The 23,199-nt window shown below is 42.2% G+C and overlaps 1 protein-coding gene and 1 long non-coding RNA gene across 2 annotated transcripts in view; one reads left to right on the top strand and one right to left on the bottom strand.

Annotated features, from left to right (window-relative positions):
- The window catches only part of LOC116964435, an 83,565-nt gene that overhangs the window by 15,725 nt on the left and 44,641 nt on the right, over nucleotides 1-23,199 (bottom strand). The gene's annotated exons all lie outside the window — the stretch shown is intronic.
- On the top strand, nucleotides 2,502-16,468 carry LOC104357633 (3 beta-hydroxysteroid dehydrogenase type 7). Its single transcript, XM_009963090.2, has 6 exons — nucleotides 2,502-2,649; nucleotides 6,519-6,674; nucleotides 9,602-9,710; nucleotides 13,897-13,996; nucleotides 14,864-15,026; nucleotides 16,029-16,468. The coding sequence occupies exons 1-6, from the start codon at nucleotides 2,502-2,504 to the stop codon at nucleotides 16,466-16,468; spliced, it is 1,116 nt and encodes a 371-aa protein (XP_009961392.1).

Raw genomic sequence — 23,199 nt, forward strand, 5'->3', positions numbered from 1 at the left:
TGGGCATCTGCCTCCTCCAGAAGCGGCTTTGCCCACCTGCACTTTCTCTGAATTTGCCTCTGGGTTTATGGAGACTCCGAGGATCATCACCTCTTGTGACAATCCAAACTGTTAGAAGAGTAAATGATTCGGAACTTTTTTTTTTTTTTGAACCTTTCAATGATGAGAACAACTACCTATTTAGATGCAGCTACCTCTCTGTTTGCAAAGGGAGGCTTTACAATGCGTGAGCTTTGGCCGTAGGACAGGACCTGGGCTCTTTCTGTCAGAGATGTGATAGTTCTGGTTTCTGAACTTGTTTCTTACATCCTAACGAAAACAAGATATGTAAATCGCACCCAATTTTTTTCCGCCTACAGATCAGATTACACTGCAGATATGCAGATACCAATATTGTAGCAAAGGCAAAGTCTGGTAAACACTGAGAAATGTCCACAGTGTCAAGGCCTCTGCTTCATGCAGCTTTTTGCATCACTGATGAGGACATACTCAAGGTTACTTGATGCCCAACATTCCCATGCAGCACTTCTCTGGTTCTCTCAGGGTGTATTTATCTTGGTTTTTGTGTCCAAACACCTCCAACTCTGATATATTTATCCTTGCAAAAAGTCCTCTGAGGGAATGCAGTTCTGTTAATCACTACCATACAGATTGGGAGTTGCTGGATAAAAGGCTAAATTAATTTCTTGGGACATTTGTGGCTGTGCTGGTCTGCCAAACACCAAATTAGCATCAGGTCCATGTTGGTCTCTGGGCCATTATGGCCACTGATTGTAATCACAGCAAGGGGAAACGGCACTTTTCCTAGCGCTTAACACAGCACAAGAAAAATCAATGGCAGAGTTGAACAGATTAAACTTCTAGCAGGAGCTGATTAAAAGAAAAATATATATATTCACAAACAAAACACAGTTACTCTTTGAATACATTGCCTTAACTCTTCATTAACCACATGCTCGGCAGCAAGTTGCTATATAGCTCACTTTTTAAAGACAAACAGGCACTAACGCGATAGTAAGAATGGCTCTGACAGTATTGTTTTCTACTTTCACGCAGCTGGCATTGCTCTCCACATTTCAGCCTGGTGTATGTGACCAGGGAAGGGCTACCAGGAGTACTCCCACCCCCGTGCATCCTGAACCAGCATCTGTAACCCATGCTCACAGACTGGGGAAGTGGGGATGGGGAAAAGCAGGGATCCTAGTACAGGAACAAACTAATCCTGAGCTTCCCAAGCAACATGATGGCCAGAAAGGCAACTGCTATGCTGTACATATTATAAAGAAAAAGTAAGCAGGTACATTGCATTACCTATTTATCATTGCTACCTGTCTTAGGACAGTGCGTCTACAGTTCACCAAAACCAGTGACAAGTTGGTTCAGATATGGATTGGAAAATATTTGACTACTTCAGACTTAAGGAAAAAAATTGGTTGGCATCAGACTGGAAGCTGCTCAGGCCTGACTTAGTTATCTCTGAGCCTCTGTATGAGAGGCTGTGCCACAGGGCAGGTTTCCCTGTGCCCCTCCCGCCCCAGGACAGGAACAAGCACCCTTAGACAAAGCCAATTCTATTTTTTTTTTTTTTTTTTTGGTCAACATGACAAACTGGAAAGCACACATCCTTTTCAGCCTAGCAAGGAAAAAGTATATAAACCACTGTCTGACAGATGAAATAGCAGTGAAATCTTTTAACAATGATGATAATTAACCATTGTAACAATTTGACAGAGGATTTGGTGGAGCTTTTACTACTAGACATTTTTCAGATTATGAGAGGACTTTCTCCACCTAAACAAGCATGTGTGCACACATGCATGTGTATGTATGTACATATTCCAACTCAAAGAATTCGTTCAGGGGAGCCATACTAGATAATCAAACTAGTAGAGTCAGTGACCATAAAGTTGCAATGACCATTCCTGGCCCTGCCTGCACGGTGCACAGTCCAGATCTGCACCGGGCTGATGTGTTGCTACACACCATCTATACAAATTCACTAGTGCATGGGAACAAGATCTTTGTAGCTTCACACTGAAAGGTGGCTGCCCTAGGCTTATCTCTAGGACACACCATCTTTGTGCAGCACCCAGAGAGATCTAGGCTACAACAACTGACAACCCATCCCGTGGGAAAGGGCTGTCCAGGATGGAAAACTACTGGCATCAGAAGTTTGGACTGAGACTGGCCACATACCGGGGCAAGCTGGAGGTGCCCTGATGAACGTGGGCTACTGTGGCAGAGGGGAAAGGCTGAGGCAGAGAGCCCAGAGTTGGCCTGTATGTAGCATTGGTATGTCTGTGGCAGCAATCGTGTGACTGTGCCAATGAAAACCTGATTTATATATAACTGGATGGAGTTAATATTCAGCTAGTAACATTATATAGCAGTTAAACTTTAGACTTAGTTCAGAAAACATATTGGCTGGGAGATAATAGCACATGATAGGATCTTGGTAACAACCTTCTCTCTACTCCTCAACCACAAAAACATCTTCAGATATGGATGGAGGCTGGGTCTACCTGGTGACAGGAGGATGTGGTTTTATCGGGGAGAAGATCGTAGAGGTCCTGTCTCAACAGGACTACATCAAAGAAGTCAGAGTTTTTGATTCAGTAGCAAGAGAAGAAGTTGAAAAATTCACCACAGGTAAGAAAAAGGCATAATCTTCTATTTAACGGCCACAACCCTCCCTTTCAAGAGAGCTGGTATTATGTTGGAGATGCCAGTTACAGGCATGGGGTAAACAGACTGGATTAAACTCTGCTGCTCAGAGAGGTTTTTCAGCATAGGACTACATCAAAGATCCATAGTGTGTAACCCCAAGAGATATATCACTCAGAGGATCTAAGTCCCCATTCAGGGATCAGCTGTAAGGAGAAACATGCAGACCAAGTGCCTGACATGGGAACTTGGCTACCCGGTTGCTTCTGCTCAACCAGTCTGACTAACAGCAAAGGGACAAAAATCAGGCTCCTGAACTGCTCCAACCAGTTACCAATTCTGAGAAAAATAACAAAAAAAACCCTGACAATAATAGAATCAAGCTCAGCATCTGCTGCAGATATTGCAAAATAAATTACTGAAGTAATTGAGAGAAATCTATAGTAGCCTTACTGTGCTGTGCGTAAAAAAGGAAGAGGTGAGTCTTGGTAAACACTCTCAAAGATACTAAATTAATCCATTTGATCATATTCTGAGAGATGCCTTCTGATGTTTCACCAGGGTTGATTACAGAGAGATATGTTCGGGAAAAACAACCTGTTTTACTGGATTCAGGAATACCCACACAAAACAAGCCAATGCAGCTCATATGCTCTGCAGGGTTAATGGTGGGCTGGGTCCCCCTCACTCTGGCTGCCCAAACCTTCAGCCTGCTCCCAAGGAGAGAGGAAACAATGATACGGGAGATCCTGTCTGTTAGGAGATATCAATAGAAAGGAGATAAACCTAAACCAAGTTAAAAGACTCCCAGGGAAATATCACAATCAGAAACTGTCCCTAGGCAGATGAACTCACCAGACTGGTTTCCCCAGGCTTCAGGTAGCCAATTGCTATATCCATAATTGAAGAAAAAAAAACGTTTAAGCCTTAAGGAGGTGCCATAGTCCCTGCTTCAGGAGAGGTCTGTGGCCTAACTCCACAGCAAATCACAGAAATATGAGACAGAAATAGTCCTGAGGGTCCACCCCAACTGCCGTCCCTCTGCCCCAAGGCAGAATCAGGTTGGCCATGGCCTTTCTGACAGATGTTTTTCTATCCTGTCCCCAGGCCACCTCAGGCAGCCAATTTCTGCACTGTCAGGCCATTACTGTTGGTACAGTCTAATACGCAATTCAAGTCCTTGATTTCTCATCTAACCTTACAGGTAGAATAAGTTAATACTGTAATTTTAAACAACAATCATCACAATTTGAAACCCACCATCCCTTTCCACTCCATGCTGTGTTCTCCTTTAAGCTAAAACAACTCTTGTGCACTCCTATCTCTGAGCATTGGCATTGCTCTCTTCTGGAAGGGGGCACCAAGGTTAGGACGGAGAGGCCAGCTGTGGCCTTCCCAATGCTAGGCAAAGCCGCTGGATTTATTTCTTCTGTCCTGCAAACTGATCTCCTATTTTTACCTGTCAGTACAATTATGCCTTTTTCATAGTTGCAAGACCTTGCTGACAGGCAATAGCTCCTGAGCTGCTGTAGCCCAATTTAATTCTTTCACGAAGATCTGTTGCCTCTTCCCTACTAAGCCCAACAATTTCTCTTTGTCCCTATCAAGTTTCACCTTTTTTTGTTCCAGACTCTATTAGTTACATTCAGCTTGTACTCTAATCTTCCAACGTACTTTGAGTCCCTCCCAGTCTGATGTTATCTGCTGATTTAATGAAGAAATCTGCCAGATTCTTGATGAAAACAATAAAAAAAGACTCAAACACAGCAATAAGCCCTGGAGAGCCCCAGGGCAGCCACCTACCACAGCTGGCAATTTCCTAGGAACTGTAATTCAGCCAGCTTTGTGCTCACCCTAACGTGACTTACTTAGACCATGTTTTACTGACTTGTTCATGAGAATGACCCAGAGTTTCCAAAGCCGTTCTAAAATCAAGATAGATGACATCAACCTGTTCCACAATATCCGTACAGCATGTTAACTTGTCATAAGAACAGAGGAGATTTATCTGACTTGATTTGTTCCTGACAAATCCATGTCAGCTGCTTCTATTCTCCTTACTATTCCACAGGTTCTCACACACATGTTGTTTAAGTGTGTGTTCCTGAATTTCCTGGAGTTGAAATTCAGCAGTTCTGTAATTTCCTGGCTTTTTTTTACCTCCTTTCTAAGCACAAGTGTTTCATTTGTTCTATCGCTGTCTTCCAGTGCATCCAAAAGTTCTCCAAAGTAGCTGATAATGCAATAAAGCTGCAGTTACATCCATCACCTCTTTAGTAGCCCTGGATAAAGCTCATCGGGTCTTATCAATTTGAAAATTTCTCATGGTTGCTTTGTACCCTCCCTGGTTTTGGATGTGCTCTCATCATTCTCTTACTAGTCTTAAATTGCACCAGCTGCCTTAACACCGGTGATGCAAAAGAGACTATTTAACACTTCAGCCTGAGCGGTTGCAGGCTTTCCCTCACCGCTAACGGCAGCAAAATCCTCCCACCGTGAGGCTGCTGATGCTCTGCTTCACCTTTCAGCACTGGCAAAGACTTTTGGGAGGAGCATCCTCCTCTGCACTCCGGTCCTCCAGGCAAGTGTAGTACCTACATGGATAATGCCTCCTTTCTTTTTCCCCTCTGTTCTCAATGAATCAACTCTGTGCTTGAATATTTAATTAATTTAATAGTAAAACTCCTATGAGTTAGTCCACAAAATCTTGGCTATACTAATCAAGAAATCAGCTTGACCCTTCTGTAAAAGTTCTGCCTCTTCTTACATCCCATGCTTAGCAAATGCTCAGCCAGCTGACCCACTACCTTGAATTTTGTCCCGCCTTTGAATTCATGAGGAACAACCCTCTTCTTTTATCACCTTGTCCTGGTAGTTGCTCACCGAATGTTTCCATGTCATAACACTTCTGCAGCTGGATTGTGCTCATGTGCTTCCCTGAGCTGCTCATGTGTATGATCCTGCAGAAATCACTCCTGCAATCCCTGGTTGCATGGGACTCTCCAGGAAGCCACCAGCCCAGGGCAGAGGAGACATTTCCTTCCCAAAGCAACCCTGTGACTGCTACTGCTGTCTGGCTTATTGCAAAATCCCCAAGGAGTACTGCTTCCTAAACCAGTTTCTTGCTGGCCTGTTCCTAGCTACAGAAAAGGAAGGAAAAGTACAACTTAAATTTTAGAACACACTCTCAAAGCAAGAAAATCAGCCGTAGATGCCAAGATTAGCCATGTATGGAACAGATATTCTGGGAGACAAGCAGGGAGGGGGAGTGGGAACCCTTCTGAATGGCTCAAAGGGCAGAATTTCCTATGAAACTTTTCAACTTGTTACATTATTTTCCCCTCACATCTGTAGTATTTGAAATTTAAATAAAGCTCTGTGCAATGTCCCTTGAACTCTTCTGGTGTTATTCCCAGCAAACTCTAAAAATCTTCTATCTGAAATAAATTGTCCAACACAGCTTCACCCATTCACACATACTGGAGCAGGTCCTGTAACCAGCTGCAGCTCTGGCCAGCAGTCCCTGTCCTTGCTCAGCGCTGTCCTTGGATGCATGTGAGAGATTTGCAATGACAGACACAGCTATTCTGACCCACAGCTGATGCAAACTGGCAAGGTGCTGTGCTGAATTAAACCAGATGCAGATCTGGCTTCTTGGGGTTCAAAAATAAGGATGTGTTTTCCCCTGGTGTGATGTAGTAAAATGGAATAGTTATTAGTTAGAGTGTGCTTCAGCTTGCCCTGCAGAGAAGAAAGCTTTCCATGAAGGATCCTCACTCTTCAAGAAGGTGAGGATGCTGGTGTGGTCTGCTTTTTTTTTCTCCAGCATCTCCGGTTATATTATTTTTCTTCAGCTACCACTCATGTGACAGTGATGAAAGGAGACATTCGAGACTACAATCTGCTCCTTGCTGCCATGCGGGGAGTTCACGTGGTTATTCACACAGCTGCTATTGTGGACTACAGAAACACTGTGCCCTTTTGGGAAATGAAAGCTGTCAACGTTGGGGGTAAGCTCTTTAAAACAAACAATTAAATACAGCCTTAAATTCACACACCTTGGTGCAGTCATGCAAGAGGACTACAGCAAACCTATCCTCTCTGATTTAGTGCTCCCTTGTCCCCTGAATTTCATACACACCACTCTGCTACGTGATGAGAAAGGTGCCCAGGACCTTTATTTTCCAGCAGGGAACTTTCTGCCTTTGTCCCTCTGTGCTTGCTCACGGCAGGCCATGCTGCTCCTCTCCACTGCTAAAGCTTCATCTTAGAAAGTCAAATCTGTTATAATATAGTTATTCTGGTCAAGGGTGTAACTTTCACTAATAGTACTGAGGTGATTCAGAACATGCCTATAGTGGTAAGAAACCATTTAGTATGCGACAAGGACAACAATTAAAAGTTAACTCCTGTTCTAGATACCTTATAGCTTTCCCAGGGTTTTCCAGGGCAAAAATCCCTACAATACATACCAGCACAAAACTATACCAGTTGAACTGCATCCACACTCTAAGGGAGTGATGTTATTTTAATTATAGCCAGAGTTCACAACTATTATGTATCTACAAGCCATGCCTAAGTGAGAGCTCCACAACATTTTCTTCCTATCACCAAAAGCTGGTTTCACGTTAGGTGCAAGATCTGCTTAAAGAAAATTTGTTCATAAATCTAGGAAATAAGCACAGGCTATAAAAATAATGAAATCCCTATTACAGCAGCAATTCCAATGGCACCTCAGGCTGTTAGCTACTAAAATAGTTGTTAACCACAAGAAAGGAATTTTATATATTTTTTATATACATATATCTCAAACTCGATTACTGCTTACTGCTTCTACTATTTGGTGATACATTCAAGGGCAACATTTAAATTCCATCCTTCTTTTCATTGCTGTAGTTGTTTTCAAAACCAGATGATTTTAAGAGCTTGTATTGTGCATGTGTACTGAGAACATTCAGAGCCCGAGGGTTCCTGCTGCCTTTTAATGGCTTTGTGAGATCTTCCTCCTCATTGTCTGCTTGCTATGAGCAAGGTACTTCAGTGTAGTGAGGTTTTTACAGATAGCAGTGAACACTGGGCAACTCCCCTATTCAGCAAACCAAACCTCTTGCAGATGTTTGCGATGTTCCCAGAAAACCACACACGCAAAGATTTTTCCAGTGTGACTGGTGACTGAATGCCTCTTTGAGGAGCACAGTTTGAGATGTCTTAACAGCAGCCGTGTTTTCAGACAAACTGTTCTGCATTTCTGCCTCCCCTTGGACAGCGCCATGTAGCCCTCCCTAAACTGAGGCTGCTGCCCACAGTAGGGCTTCTCAAAATCTTGAATTGAGAGATAAGACTAAAATTTTCTACCAAAATTATAGCAGGTAAAAGAATAAAAATTAACTGTATTTGATATCTGCTGTAGACCTCATGGAAGAAAATAGGGTCAGGACAGGTCAACCATATAATCCTCCATCTGGCTCCTCTGTGTAACCCGGGCTACAGAAATTCATCCAATTAGTGCCTTAAGCCCAACAATTTGTGGCTAAATTGGACTATGCCTTTTCAAAAGACTTGTTGCCTAGAATTAAGGACTGCAAGTTAATGGGCTATCTATCATGTCTTTCAGGCAAGCCATAACAATGCTGAAGAGTATTAGTGTGGCCATGGTTAATTTCCATTTCTGGCAAAAAATTTGCATCTTCTGCTTTGATTCTTTCCTCTGTTTCAACTGCTGGTTGCTGAATCCTGTTGTAGTCTTGTTGACTAGATTGAAGAGCCCTCTTCTACAAGAATTATTTTTTCCATCTAGTCACTTAAAGACTTTTTAATCTGCTTTTTATTCAACAGAATGGATTTTAACTCAGCTGTTTCCAGCAATGTTTCTCAACAGGGGTTCTCAGTTAACTTTACATGTTGTGATAGGCTCATGGAGAAGTAAATTGATTATTTTCCACCAGGCCTTCACATTGATTCATGCCCTCTGAAATTATCCTAAAAATCAGGATTTCTTTGATAATTTCAGATTATGTCCTTAACAACAAAGACAGCAGAGAAATCAAAAGCCTTCCCACGCAAGATCTGCAGCAGGGCTCAAGGGCAGAGCCTGATTAGTCAGATATAAATAGTGTGGAGATTTCTGGAAACCAACCCTATGAGTGGCTTCCTTTAAGATCTGCCTTATCATGTTTGAAGGCCCTCAGTATGTAACCATGGTTATGCTGTTGTCATTGAGGTTCTTGTAGAATCAATTTGAATCAAAATCATGATGAATGCAAAAAACATTCCTGGAAGAATCATAAATCACTTAAACCCACCTGCTCCCAGCAACCCCCCCAAAACAACCAATGAAAACACACACGCACTGACCCACAAGTTCAGCCAGGACAACCTTTCTTAAACCAAACCATGCTTCAGATTCATCTGGATTTCACGTGGATTTGTAAGCTGTCTCCATTATTTTATTTAAAATTCTGGAGCTACCAGGAGTCTGTTGCAATGATTTCCACCCTATAGTCATCCTGCAGAACTTCTGTAGAACAATATATGCGACTAAAACACCAATCTTTTTTCCAGAAGGCTGTAATTCACCATTTGATAGTCTGCCTATGAATCAAAAAAAAAAGACAGAAAACATTGAGCTTTGCTCTGCTGAGCTGTCAGCTTCCTTTTTGTTAGCAACTATTAAGTCCAACTGAAGTCAGTTGTCAATAGCCATAGAGGTAAAGCCATGTTAGAGCTATAGATGTAACTGCTACTTTCACCTTATAAACCATCCATGCCTGTGCAAACATATCTGAGGAACTTGACCTGTGGCTTTACATCTTTTCAGCTGTAAAAAAAGATGGATCTGTTCCAAGTCAGAATCCCAAGCCTGGAAATACTTTTTGATTTCTGTAACAGGAACCAAGGCAAGGTGGTTAATGTTTGTCCTTCCCAACCTGCCCCACAGGTACTGAAAACGTGTTAAGGGCCTGCTGCACCCTGAACATTCCGTATCTTGTCTACACAAGCTCCATTGCTGCAGTGGGACCCAATACTTCGCATGAGCCCATGTTCAGGTAGGGCCAAGTAAATCTTCTCCATCACCCTGGATTTCCAGTTAAACAGTCATGAAACTGCAACCAGATGGAGATTTTTGCTGTGGCTGCTAAGGAGAAAATATGTGTTCCCTTTCCCGTCAATTCATCTTTTCTTTCTTGTCAATCCTTCTTTCCTGCTTTTCACTTTCAGGAACCATACCTATTCCCAACCTAAACTTGACCAGTAGCAGATACCACTGATTGAAAGAGTCGCTTGAGAGACGTATGACCCAACTCCAGGCTGTGGCCCATATGTACAGCCCTGCTCCTCTAAGCCCTAAAATCAGTTTTAGATAAGGTCTCAGATGATTAAGGTTTATGATAAGGTCAAGCTGTATCCTGCTGTTGGGTCAGAGTTTTTGCTCTCCCCACATTGAGTCAATCCAAAGGGCAGGTGATGTTCTACTGTTGCCAACCCACTTTCCCTCCTTGTTTTAGATCCACAGGGAATTACTAGCAAGCCTGTACCCAGCTGCTATTATTAAATGTAGTCAATTGTATACAGACTATTTTAGCACTATTTCAGAAGAAGGTCAGTTTACCACATAGTCTTAGGGGACAGATGCATTTGCTGTGAAGCTGCCCTGCAATATTCATGTGTAGTTACACTCTATGTGGCCTGGATCTGATCTGTAAATCACACCCTTCTATCCCTCAAAATCCTTTTTCCTGGAAATATGCTTAAGAGGGCTAACTCCTGAACTTTATACACTTTGGGACATTATGCTTAATGCATCTCTTCTGTATGTGGCTCCTATGAGACTGATCCACAGACTCATAAGAAGCAGCAGAGCTTTAGAAAACCTCCTGCAGCAAAGGTGGGATTTGAAGCAATACAAATACAGTGGTCAAAAGTACGATTTGGAAGAGGTTTGTGCTTATAGATCTTTGATATCCAGACCTGACTTTCACTATTAGCTGATACTCCTGCTCAGGACTCAGCATCTGGATACCTTCTGTATTCACAGGGCAACAGTACTTGCAACTTGAGAACAGGGCTGATATTTCTGAAGACCAAGAGCTGATGTTTTAAGTTAAATTGGAAGTGAAGCAGAGAGCTATGCAGTCTGATACTTACCATTGTCAGGTTCCTTGCTGATTGCAAGCATGGTTGTAGCCATACAAACTGCTCAAACCATGGAAACTTATGTGCAGGGGGAATTGGCTCAAAGTCAAGTTTTGTCTCTACAGGCAGCCAGTCTAGACACTGTTGGCTTCAGGCATTTGGCTCTAGAAATTTGCACCCAGCTAGAAAAGGTTGCTTAACACATAACTTAAAAAGACCTACATGCCTAAATTTCATACTCACAAGTAAGCTAAGGCAAAACCCAGTTGTTTTAAAAAGTGTTTAAGCACTAAAATCTGTCTGGCTTAGGGATAAAAATCCGTAAGAGCAACAAACCTCAATCCACTTGGGACCATGAGCACTAGAGGCTCTGTGTCACTGAGAAGCTATGGAATTTAATCATTAGCGTATAAAAATATCTAAAAATGAATGTAGATCCAGGCACATCCTTGTTAGTATTTTAGTCCTGCGACTTAAGAGATAGATATGATCAGATGCCTTGAACAATCTGCCCCAAATCTTGCCTGAGAGGACATTCCTTTGGCTTATAATGATGGCACCAACGGGTACAAGCAAAACCCCATTCGGACTGAGCTTACAGAGCTACAGATGAACATCCTCTGCCCACCAACTCCCAATCCTTCTCCACCACAGATGCAAATAAAAACACCACTTAGAGCCTTTACCTCATTTTGCAGAATACATTCAGGTTCTCCCATGATGATGTAAGAAAGCCAGAGAGAGTAGTCCTCTTTGTCCAATTATTTTGATTTTAAACTAAGGGAATTACATAATGCAAAATGAGAGAAGGGTCAGGCCCCCAGTAAAAAATTACACTACTTGTCTCAACAGGGAGTCCAGCAATGACTGGAAGGCAACGTAATATGGCTCTGTGTTCCTGACTGTAAGCACAGGTGATGTGGCTTTCCCCTTCCTCCTCCTCCCATCTCTCCCATCCCCACCCAATCTGTTCTGCTCTTCTCCCTCACAGTCCATGATCCTGCCTGCCTGCCTGCCTTTTTCTTTTTCTCTGTCCCTTTTCTCCACTATTCCTCATATAATTTTATTTAACTCACTTTCACATGCCTGGGAATTGACACAGACAAAGCATGATTAGTCTCTGGACAGGGTGATGGGTGCAGGGATAATGCTTACACCTCAGCATCCGACAATAATAGAAAATGCCTCTGTCAGTCTCAATTCCTTTGAGACAGTCACTGCTGAGATACCTTCTGACAATGCTGCTCCAGTCTTATTAGCGTTCAGTTATCTGTGATCGTTTTGAAAAGCAAGAGCATTATGCTGAGCTCTTTGTTACTACCAGGCTTCAGAAGGGGTGGGGGAAGGCAAACACGAGCAGAGCTCTGCAGCCCGGGAACAGCAGGCGGGTTTGCCCCCTTTGTGGAGCTGCTGCTTTTTAAAAGCCTTGCAAGGCAAAAAATAAATTTGGATTAAAAAAAGAAAGCAATTAAAACGAGAACTTCTAGATAACCCCCCTAATTGTCTTGGGCCTCTCCCGGGCTTGCAACAAACCATACACAATCAATCTTTTGTCTTGCTTGTTTTCTGGTTTTTCTTTCGCTCATCACCCGTAAACACGGGAAAGGAGAGGAGGGTTTTGTGATAAAAGCCCAGGGTGTGCGAGGAGGCTGTATTTCTGATGCTCCTAATTTATTTCTTTTGCTGAAGTACAAGAAGGCCCTGATCTCAGCTGGGATATCTGACACGCAAGATACCAGACAGCTGAATGGGCAAGGGAAAGGCAACAGTATTGTCCATGTTTTACATATGGAGATCTGAGCACCAAAAAGAGTAATCAAGTTGTCCAATGTCAAACAGGGAACCCAAGTCAGAGCTTGCTCTCCTGAGGCCCAGTGTTTGACAAAAAGACCTCTGATACAGATTTGCTGCATGAACTCATCACAGGTCACTTAACCCTCCCAAAAGGAACATCCAAACCCCATCTGCAAAAGGAGCATGGTAATTCTTCCTTGCCCTGTGTGGGGGTACGCCATGTCTGGCAGAGACTGGTGTTTGTCTAGGGTAAATTTCTCTAGGAGAGCAAAATATAGAGTAAATTGATTTAAAAATGTGAAGAAAGTCTTCTGCAGCATGCAGAGAGAGAGAGAGCTCCCATGCTAGTCATGTCAGCAGGGGAGCAAGTGGCCACATGGTATTCGTGGATGGCCCTTCCCAATGCTTCAGATGAGGTTTCTTCACTCCCCAGCTCCTCCAGAGCTCACTGAATCTGCTTAACCGAATCCTGCAATGGACTAATGTTGATGTAGAACCACCGCAACAAAACGCCAGCACCCTGGTGTGGTACAGAGCTGCTTTCTCGTTTCTCCTTGGAATTATTTCAGGGCCTGTGAGGCCAGTTACATGCTAGATCCCATGGGCTTTTCTCCTTGCAGCTGTAACTTAGGAAGCTGAGGAGCAGCTTGTCTTCCATAGTGGCAATCAAGTGTCCCCAGCATGGCTGTGAGCCCTGCTTGCCCTTAATCTTGCCTTAATCAAGCATAATTTGCTAAGGGAGATGGAAGAATAATCCCAGCATAAACCCACTGATTGCATGTCTTCCAGGAGATCACTAGCAGCTCTATCACATCACTGGCAAATGTCTCCCAACTCTAATCAACTCTGTGAGAAAATCAAGCAGCAGCCTTTTAGTTTATGGCTCATGAGGGACTTTTCTCCACCTCTAATGAAAAAATGAAGTAGAACTGCTCTCATTTTCCTGCCCTCCATTTTCTTGTGCTCTTTCCACCTTATTCAGCCACTTGTGAGTTGCTTAAAAATGTAACTCCACTGCCTTCTAATTTGCCTGACAGAGTATTTTTTGCTTCAATCATACTATTAGACAAAACCAAATCCAGCTGTCAGAAATCAAACCACTATCCTCATGCAAACCTACCTATGAACACCCAGAACTGCCCTATTTCTCCCAAACTGCAGCAAAGATCTCAGATTCATATAACTCACAGCGAGAGGTAAGTCTCTGGAGAGCAGGGATTGCAGAATAAATCACGCTGTAACAAATATCTCCAAGCCCTGTGCTCTACTCCGTGGTCACTCACCACCTCTCACAATCTATTTCAGAGGAAATGAGGACACCAAATACAGTGGAGAAGTGGAGCTGCCTTATGGGAAGACAAAGGCCATGGCAGAAAAACTTGTATATGAAGCCAACGGAAAAATGGTACAAAAGTCAATGGTAGCACCCTCAGTATTACAGCACAGGATGGGTAGGAAAGAGATGGTTAGAAAGACCCCACAACTCATATCTAAGTGTGTATCCAGGTGCTGCCTTGACTTGCTGCATAAACCACATTTCCCTGAGTTTACCAAAGCCTGATATTCCCACATCATCAGGAAGCTGTCAAACTCTTAAAGGATTGAAGGGTGCTGCCCTTTAAACCTGTGCTTTAACTCCACTGGAAGGATTGCAACTTTGGAAAGAGCTGTGTTAAATTAGGGCCTAAGAAACCAGGTTCACCTAGTTCATACTGCATAGAGGTGTAATTTTCAGATGTGCTCAAGTAATTTAAGAATCAAAAATATTAGGGTACCCAGAGACAGCCATCTACCTATGATAGCTGCCTAGACTTTTTAGACTCCCAGTACAGTCAGCAGACAAATGAGTTCTAGAGAATGAAGCAGAATATAAAAATTAGACTTGTGATCTAAATCACTGCCTGGAGCATCTCTATCTCCTGGTTACAGTATGAGCCCAGCTAGCTTAGCTGGCTTCCTCTGGTACTTGACTCTGGTTGTTGCAAATACTAATGCCACTAGCACCCTCCAACATCTCTTAGTGAGCACCACATGGGTGGAGGTGTGTTATGAAAAAAAAAAAAAAAAAAAAATCAAACAAAATCAAACTGGGCATCTCCTTGTTTTTTTAGGGACCCAAATCAGGCCCTAAGTATCCAGAGCACTTCTTCAAATGTTGACTCCCCTAGACCAATATTCCCAGGTTTTCGCTTTATCTGGTAAACCCAATATCACTGCAGAAGATTTCATCTCTGAATCCAACACTCGCTAACATCCCTTCCTGATTTTACAGCTGAGCAACGGTGGTAAACTCACAACCTGCATCATTCGTCCAAATACAGTGTATGGGGAGAAAGCTACATTTCTTAAAGAGTTGTATTTGATTGCCAAAACCAGGAACGGTGTGTTGAACTACCTGGAGCCTGAAAACACAGAGCGTAATTACATATACGTGGGTGAGTGAATGATTGATCTCTTTGCATGTGGTGCTACCAGGCTGTTTTAGTCACAGGGGATTTTACATATCAGTTTAACCATAATCTTCTAAGACAGAGATGAGTATGGTGAATGATCACAAATATTTTTATAAGCAGAAAACTTAGACAGGCTAAAAGAATTTTTAAAAGAGTTGTTTACATTCTACTGTTTTTCTGGGAAGGGTTTTCTTTTTTCTCCTCAACACAGGGAAAATGTTGTTTAGAAAACTAAAAAAAAAAAAAGCCATCAGAAAAAAGGATAGAGATCTATTCATTTTTTTTTTTTTTTGAGGTAAACATTTCAAGGGATATATGGGGGAAAGAGAGAGGAATTCAGGCAGTATTTTTAAAATGGTTTTGACTTGAAAAGACACTTCTTTTCTTCTTCATTATAAGAAATTAAACTAACACTGCTTGTAAAATTCCTTGCAAAGAAGGCTGTACTACATAACTGATTTTAGCAAGCACAAGAAACTAGTCATGACACCTGTAGAAAGCGTTTGTTGTGGTGTTGAATGCATTTCAGAGAAGTATAACTCAACATCATATCATGCAGGGTTTTAGCTATTTCTGTGTAGCACACATATATCTTTTTCCAAAAGTGCAGATAACAGTAGTTTGGAAATGCTGTTAGAGAAGAATCAGGCCTAGATAAATCAAGTGACTTCTTCAAAGGCTCACAGCAGAGCCAGGAATAAAACCCTCAAGCACTGCCTCTCATTCATCCTGCTTTCACTATAAAACACTGCCCTTTCGCTTCACATGAACCAGTATCACAAGGCACATTAATTGTCCAGCTCAAAGGGAAGACCAAAGGTTTAAAGGACCTTGGAAGTCTGGATTAACTACTCAGTCTCTACAGCTGAGTAACACGATAAGTGCTCTCACGTCTTCACAGCACTGAAGCCAATGTACTCATTGTAAACAGGAACATTTAGCTCCTCCTGAATACCTGTTTCTCTCCCCATCTTATTTCTCCAGGGAACGTTGCATGGATGCATGTTCTCGCAGCAAGGAACTTGCAGCTGAAACCAGACTTACTCGCAGGACAAGTGTATTATTGCTATGATGACACTCCAACAAGGAAAGGTTTTCTGATCAGGCATCAGCTGTTCTCTTCTGCGGACCCCTCAGTGAGATTAGGCTCACACATCCCTTACTGGAAGATGTGGTTAATGGTACAATTGCACAGAATAATCAAGGTCATCTTGTACCCTTTCTGGAAGCCACAGCCTTTCCTAAACTTGCCTGGGCTGAACACAATAGTCACCACCTTCTCCTATGAGACAGACAAAGCCTCCAGGCATTTTGGGTACAGACCCCTCTTTACCTGGAAAGAGAGCAAGCACAGGACTGCACAGTGGTTGAAAGCAGCTGCAGGGAACCTGGAACCCCCCCAGCTTCATGAAAAGAAGAACTAAGCAGCATGCTTGGGGTAAGGAGAGAGCCCATCACGCCAGCTATGTGCCCACAGATGCAGGGCTTGCTAGCCCCACTCATTCCCACGGTGCCACCACTGCACGGGGACCACTTGTGGGAGTAAGAGAGACAGGTTCAGATGAGAGATGGTGCATAGCAAACATCTTTTTGATAAAATTCGTTAACTGCTTTTGTTCCACAGCCTGATGAGCTTCTATCTCTTTCCATAGCCAGCAAATGGATCTCTCTCTTGCCGTGGTCTCAGGCAGCTTGGCGGGATGGCTGTACCTGGCTTATACACTCAAGAGGTCTTCAGTGATAATTTTGGGGAAGACAAAGAAAGCCCATCAAGTTTGGGGGTTTAATAAAGAGAAACAAATAATTCCCTTTCTGAGAGCTACCTTTTTCAAAATGCTTCCTGTTATTCTTAACATGTGGACTATTATATCTGTTTTGAAATGTTATCCCTATAAAAAGAAACTTCCAGTCTCCTGTGCTGAAAATATATAGGCTGACTTACTTTCTAATCATAGGGATGGCTAACTGATGTCTACAAACCTAGGAGTGGGATTCATACGGTTTGTAACTCAAAACCTCTTACCTCACAGCACTCCAGCAGCAAAGCAAAACAGATTGAAGCCCACATTCGGCTGCTGCACTGGAAGACAGCAACTTCAGTGAAGGCCTTAGGGGCTGCGTTTATGCTAAATAACGTCTGAACTTCAGGAGGAAGAGGTCATTTCAGCTCATTCCATGGCACTGGAGCTACACAGTCCATCTAGGAGCAGGATTTCACAGATGATATTTTCCTAACACAGATGGGGCAGGCACTTCCAGAAGATTCACAACAAAAACTGTGGTTTGTATCAGTTTGTCAACTCCTCTATTTTTAAGACACACAGAGAGACTGCTAAACCTACATTAAGCACAATAGAGATTTTAGTTTTCACTTGAGCTTGGAGGGATGGGATATTTTTACAATACTGGTTCAAATCTAAAATTAATTCTGTTAGTATCGTACTTCTGTGTTGTGTGAATACATACCCATCTCCTGAGTTTCTCTACAGTATAAGTGTACACATGCACAAATAAAAGCTTATTTTAATTACAAGTGTCTTAATCCTCCTGGAAAAAGCAAGTTTCAGCACGGAAACCTTGATAGAAATGATCAAAATTAGCTTCTTGTTAGTCACAGTAATTACCCAGGAAGGAAAGCAAAGCAATATGGTGTGAGTTGCCAAGTTAGCTCCACTGAAATTCACACTCACAAGAGAATTATTTGCAAAAGGAGCTTACAAATCAAAATAATTTGCTCTGGTAATTCATTAATAATTTCATATAATAAATAAATTTTGGGGAAACTATTGCAATCTGCTCATACAGAATTTGGAAAGGTGTGGTGTGAGAGTTATCAGTTCCTTACTTTTTTTTCTCCTACCATTTGTGCTGGGAGGTTTTTAAGAAAGGAAGTAATAAGATTGCTGAGTTTTCCATTTCACTAAAAATTCTCTTTGCAGTTTTTTGCCATTACTCAAATGGTAGATGACAGCTTGCTAAGAATTTGACAAAAAATATACACCCAATTTCTCATACTCGTTGTCAGAGCATCACCACAGTACAACAACGTTGACCTCAACAGGTTTTAATGCTTCTGAAACCTTGGTTTTATCTTGCCAAAAAAGAGCCACTGGGTGGAGCTGCAAGCCTGTGAGACAGGTACCCTCTCCTCACGAGTTGCAGTGTTGCAACCGCTTTTGCTTTATCTGTTTTTTTAAAAGAATAGAAAGACCTGCCCAGACAGCGAGGATGGAGTGGGAGTATCTCACCATCCGGGTTTGTCCTCAGTCTGTGGCATTTGGAGTTTTGGACTTCCATCAGTTGGCTGGATGAAGTTGTCATTTTATCTTCATGTAGTCATGTAATCAAAGAGACTGAGGAAATTATTTTTCCACTCAGAACTCATTAGAAAAGAATAAAATCTAGCTTTCTGTTTCTAAAAATAGAGTTAAATATGGCACTCTGACCTTCGAGAACTCCCCTAAGTATAAGAGCTGAAGCTTTCATTCCTTTTCAGAGCCTTTGGTATATTCCTTTGTGGGATTTGGAGGTGCTGAAGATATCAGATGGGACAGTCGTCAAGGCCCAATACTATCCTAGAGATCAATACTTTATAAGCTTGCCTGCTTTCAGAAACCTTGCTGGGAACCTCATCATGCTTTTGTTCCTGACCTGCTCATCATCACCTACGATTTTGATGCTTATCACGATGCAGATGACATGCAAGATAAGCAAAGGGGGTTTTCAAAGGTAGTTAAGTGCAGGGCTTTTGAAAAATATCTGAATTAGTTGGCTGCTTAGCTTGCTTTACACCTACCTACCTCCCAACCTTTGACAAAAGCAAGTAGAGGATTCCCTTTCCCTGCTCATAGTAGAAGTGGGGGAAAAAGTTAGACAGCAAAGCCTCTGTGCTGTTTTCCAAAAAGATGAGTAAGCTTCCTTTGGCTGCCCTGCATTTTGGCTCCTCCAAGCTAATGCTGCTGCAGACTTCCTGTTAGATCCTTGATTTTATCAGATTATAACTTGTTTTCTCCTGGCAATGCTTTAATTCTTTCTACTGCACTGGATTGTCATTGGCTTTTCTTTTCTTTTCAGGGTCTCAGACCTATTATATAACAGCAGCAACAAAAAAAAAAAATAAATATTTCAGATCTGTTTCTACTTCTGGAGAGGAGCCTTTGTGCACAATTACTCATCCAAGAGATTCAGCAGGTATAACTGCTTCCCCCAGGGGCTCCATTATATAATTGGATTTCAGCCATACAAATTAAATCCTATCTTACCCCTTAGTTAAGCCAGGCAGTAAGTATTTAATGCTAATATCCCTGACAACTATTGCAGGGAGAAGCAGAGATGAAGCACAGAGGAGACAGATGCATCCGTTCTCTAGTGGAGGAGCAAGGAGGATGAGCAAGGAGTGTATTGACAGAAAGACACCTGCTATATTTTAAACATGGCTAAACTTCCCCAGCATGACCCATGGCGTCTGCTGGAGTTGTCACCTGAGCTGGAACATGGTTCTCCCTTTGTTTTCCATTCTCCAAAGTTCCCATGTGTGCAGAGTGTTCACCCCCCAACACGCACTCACACACACTTCAAAGGGCCACATGCCTAACCCTGTTTGAGTTTCTATGGAACTCTCTGTTCTTGTGCAATGTCTGAAGGAAGCAAGTTTAGTAATATTAAAACGCAAGCCAAACACACAAACAAGCAAAGAATCCCCAAATTAAAAAGAAAATTTCAACCAAGTTACTCATTCATCTGCATTTTCTGTTGCGTTCGCATGTTTGTTTTAGACAAAGCCCTCTGGGCAGAGACCATCTCTTTTGGTGTCTGGTACATCAGTCACATAGTTAGTACATAATAATAAAGGAAAATAGATTCATAGTAGGAGTTAAACCAGTCGGTCTGGTACTGTAATTGGAACATAATCTCATATTGACAGTATTTAACACAGGATGTGCAAGGAACAGATGGCAGCATGCCAGGCCTCAATCGTTCTGCAAATATTGGAAAGATATTTTCCAAGTCCAGCTCTCGAACCTCATCTCTGATGTCGGAAGCTTTGCTTCCCCAAATGGGCCTAGATCCACTCACTAATCCTGGTTAAAGCCCAACACACCCCTGTGCTCCTGAGTTTGCAGACAACCTGGCCAGCAGTGTTTCTATTGCTTAAAGACAGATTTGAAAAAGCATCAAGGCCAAAAGTTTCCGACATCCATTGGTATGAACACTCCCAAACCCCTTGACATCCTCGCGAGCCTTTCCCTTAAAGACTGAGATCTTGCCAGTGACACAAGACACGAACACATGTGCCCTTTCAGTGTCAGGGATACCCGCCAGCGTATCAGTCTGCTGCTGCTTTCGTCTCTAAAATCTTCAGTCATACAATTAACTCATCAGGGCATACTGGCAACACAGAGTTGCTCCTTTCTCTAAGCCTAAAATGCTGAGCTAAAGCAGGTCAAGGGAGAGGAATCACATTTACATCCAAGATGCATTTTACGGTATGGAGCGAGATGGTGTTAAGTGCAGACACAAACTCAGCTTTCCAAGGGCATGGGAGAAGTATACCATGCTTCTTATATCTGCTACAGGAAGTTTAAATTGATTTTTCTCTATTTCAGCAATTAATTCCCATTAATCAACTTACTGTACAATGCTGCACTATAATTCACAAGTTTTATGTATTATATGAATAAAATTGCACATATATTTTTATGTGATTTTCATTTAATTGAATTCCAAGGAGATTTATCTGCTGGGTTATTAATAAATCTTAATATGGCCTATAACACTCAATTGATATTTAATTAACCTGCAATAACTGCCTTGTAAAATGTAAATTAAATGCTTTATTTTTCCAAGCATATAACCTTAAATCAAATTCTTCATTCTACCAGCAAAGCAAAAAGGAGTGGGGAAAAAACAAGATTGCAGGCAACAAAACTTTAGACCTGAAAATATTTGATGTTTAAAGAGGTTCAATATGGAAACTGGATCCATACTTTGTAATCAGTTCTTCTCCCGAGGAGGTACTTTTCCACTGTCTCCCCACCTTTAAAGATCACAAGAATCTGGGTGGATTTAGATGAAACATCAAAATCTCAGGAAGCTTGAAGAGAACTAAGAGGCGCCCATTATTAATAATAAGGTTGCAAATTCCCATAGGTATTGTGGTATTTGGCATTTTTCTTAAAGCCTTGGCTCCTACAGTTGCATTATCAAATGAGAATGTCAATTTTCATTTAAAAACAAAAAAAGAAAATATGTTAAAGCCCTTTGATAGGGGAAGAAGTTTGTAAACCTGAATGTCAAAGGCATGAGAACTAAGAGACAAAAATACGTAAAATTTGATCTTTATCTTTAAAAGTATCAGAACTTTTTGAGAGACTTGAGATGTTTGAAAACTGGGAGGTGGCAACAAATGATCAAAACAGTCTTTATGAGAAAAGATGAGAACAGTCCAAATTATATTTTAAGATCAAACTGTTCACCTCCCCCTCCTCTAGCAATTTACATAGATCTACATTAAATACTGCCAACTGCAACAACAACTACTTCTGATTTCAAAACTAGCATAGCTAGCTACCTTTGCAAAGTGATTTGAAAACTTGAGGAGAGTATGACTGTCTAAAATTGATAAGCCTGTAAAGTTTTACTGCCATAGTATCTAAACTTAGCATATATTTCTTTTTTTAATGCATGGAGTGGCCACTCTGTTTTACAATATTTTATTAAATAGGGTATTTCCACCAAAGGACAGTAACCCTTACTGTCTGTAATCTGTCTGCATTAGATCACTTTAAAAGGTATTAAATGAAAATCAAAAGTTAAATGTACCATGGATTTTAAAGGTGTCACAGCATGGAAGAATAAAAATGAAGAGAATGGATTCTGACTTGCAATGAATGAACGGAAATAAATCCAGATCTTCTGTAATGGAAAGCCTGTCCTCCCTCGCCGTTCATCTGCTCCAGCCACTCACTCGCCACCCCGCCTGCATAAACTACAGCCTGTGACCCCCCCTCGGCCTGACCAAGCGCCGTAATTCTGCCTCGGAGCTCGCGAGGCCGAGGGATTCTTAAACGGCTCCAGCGCTCCATGTAGCAGGAGGGTACGTGATCCTGCCATCCCGTAGTTACTCAAGGGCTCGCATGACTTGCATTGCTTAGAAAAGCATTGCTGACTAGCCCGAATTTTGCCACTCTCACACTCTGCAAGCAGCTTCACTGCTTCAGAAGAGGAGTACCCGGAGCGGGGAGTCAGCAGATGCAAGTGGCCTCATGCTTGCGGTAATTGACTGGAATTTTGCAGACCTGGGTTTAATCCCCAGCTCCAGCATGGACTCACTGGGTAATTTACAGCAGGTTTCTTCCTCTCTCTCTCTGCGTTTTATGATTTTGGCAATTGATCAGAATTAGCCTCCTCTCCTTCTCTTACCTTTCATCTTTTTAATGGAGGAGAATGTATCCTGTAAACGTGCTGCGTCGGATCTGCTGTCAGCCATTGCTTGGGGGGAGCTGAGCCCAGCGTGAGTCTGCGGACCACAGCTCCTTCCCAGGACAGTTGCATTTTACTCTACTGCACAAACATTGACACGGTAGTTTGGGTTTTTTTTTCCACTCAAAGTGGATTTCTAACTGAGCTGAATCTAGCACAGCTCTCATTAAGGACTCACCATGACTGACAGTTTACATTTACTTGGGTAGCACTTTTTATCAGGCAAAATCCTGCATCAGGAAAAGACACAAGAGTTCCATCCTACCCACTGATTCTTCCTTACAATGCTTCTGGGAATTAAATCACAACATGAAGAACAAATGTAATGGATCAAAAATTTGGGGACTGCAAGTTCTCAGAAGTGCTTAGGACTTAGGACCTGACAGGCTCCCCACAGAAATTTTACTACTGAGTTTAATAAAAGCAGAAGTGGACCAAGTGTAAACTATTGGTGGCCACTGAGTGAACAGCCCATCTCTCAGGGATGTAAGAGCAGACCCACCATCGCCAGAATTACTTCTCTCTGCTCTGCCCACCAGACAGCAATCCACACGACTATCCTATAGTCACACCCATGTCTAGCCTTAGTCCTAAACCCATTTATGACCATACCATCCTTTCTCCTAAATCCCAGCTCCAATCTCCTTTCCTTTGAGAATCACAGCAGGCTAAA

The sequence above is a fragment of the Tyto alba genome, unplaced genomic scaffold (assembly GCF_018691265.1).
Source record: "Tyto alba isolate M040663 unplaced genomic scaffold, T.alba_DEE_v4.0 Super-Scaffold_19, whole genome shotgun sequence".
Lineage (NCBI taxonomy): Eukaryota > Metazoa > Chordata > Aves > Strigiformes > Tytonidae > Tyto > Tyto alba.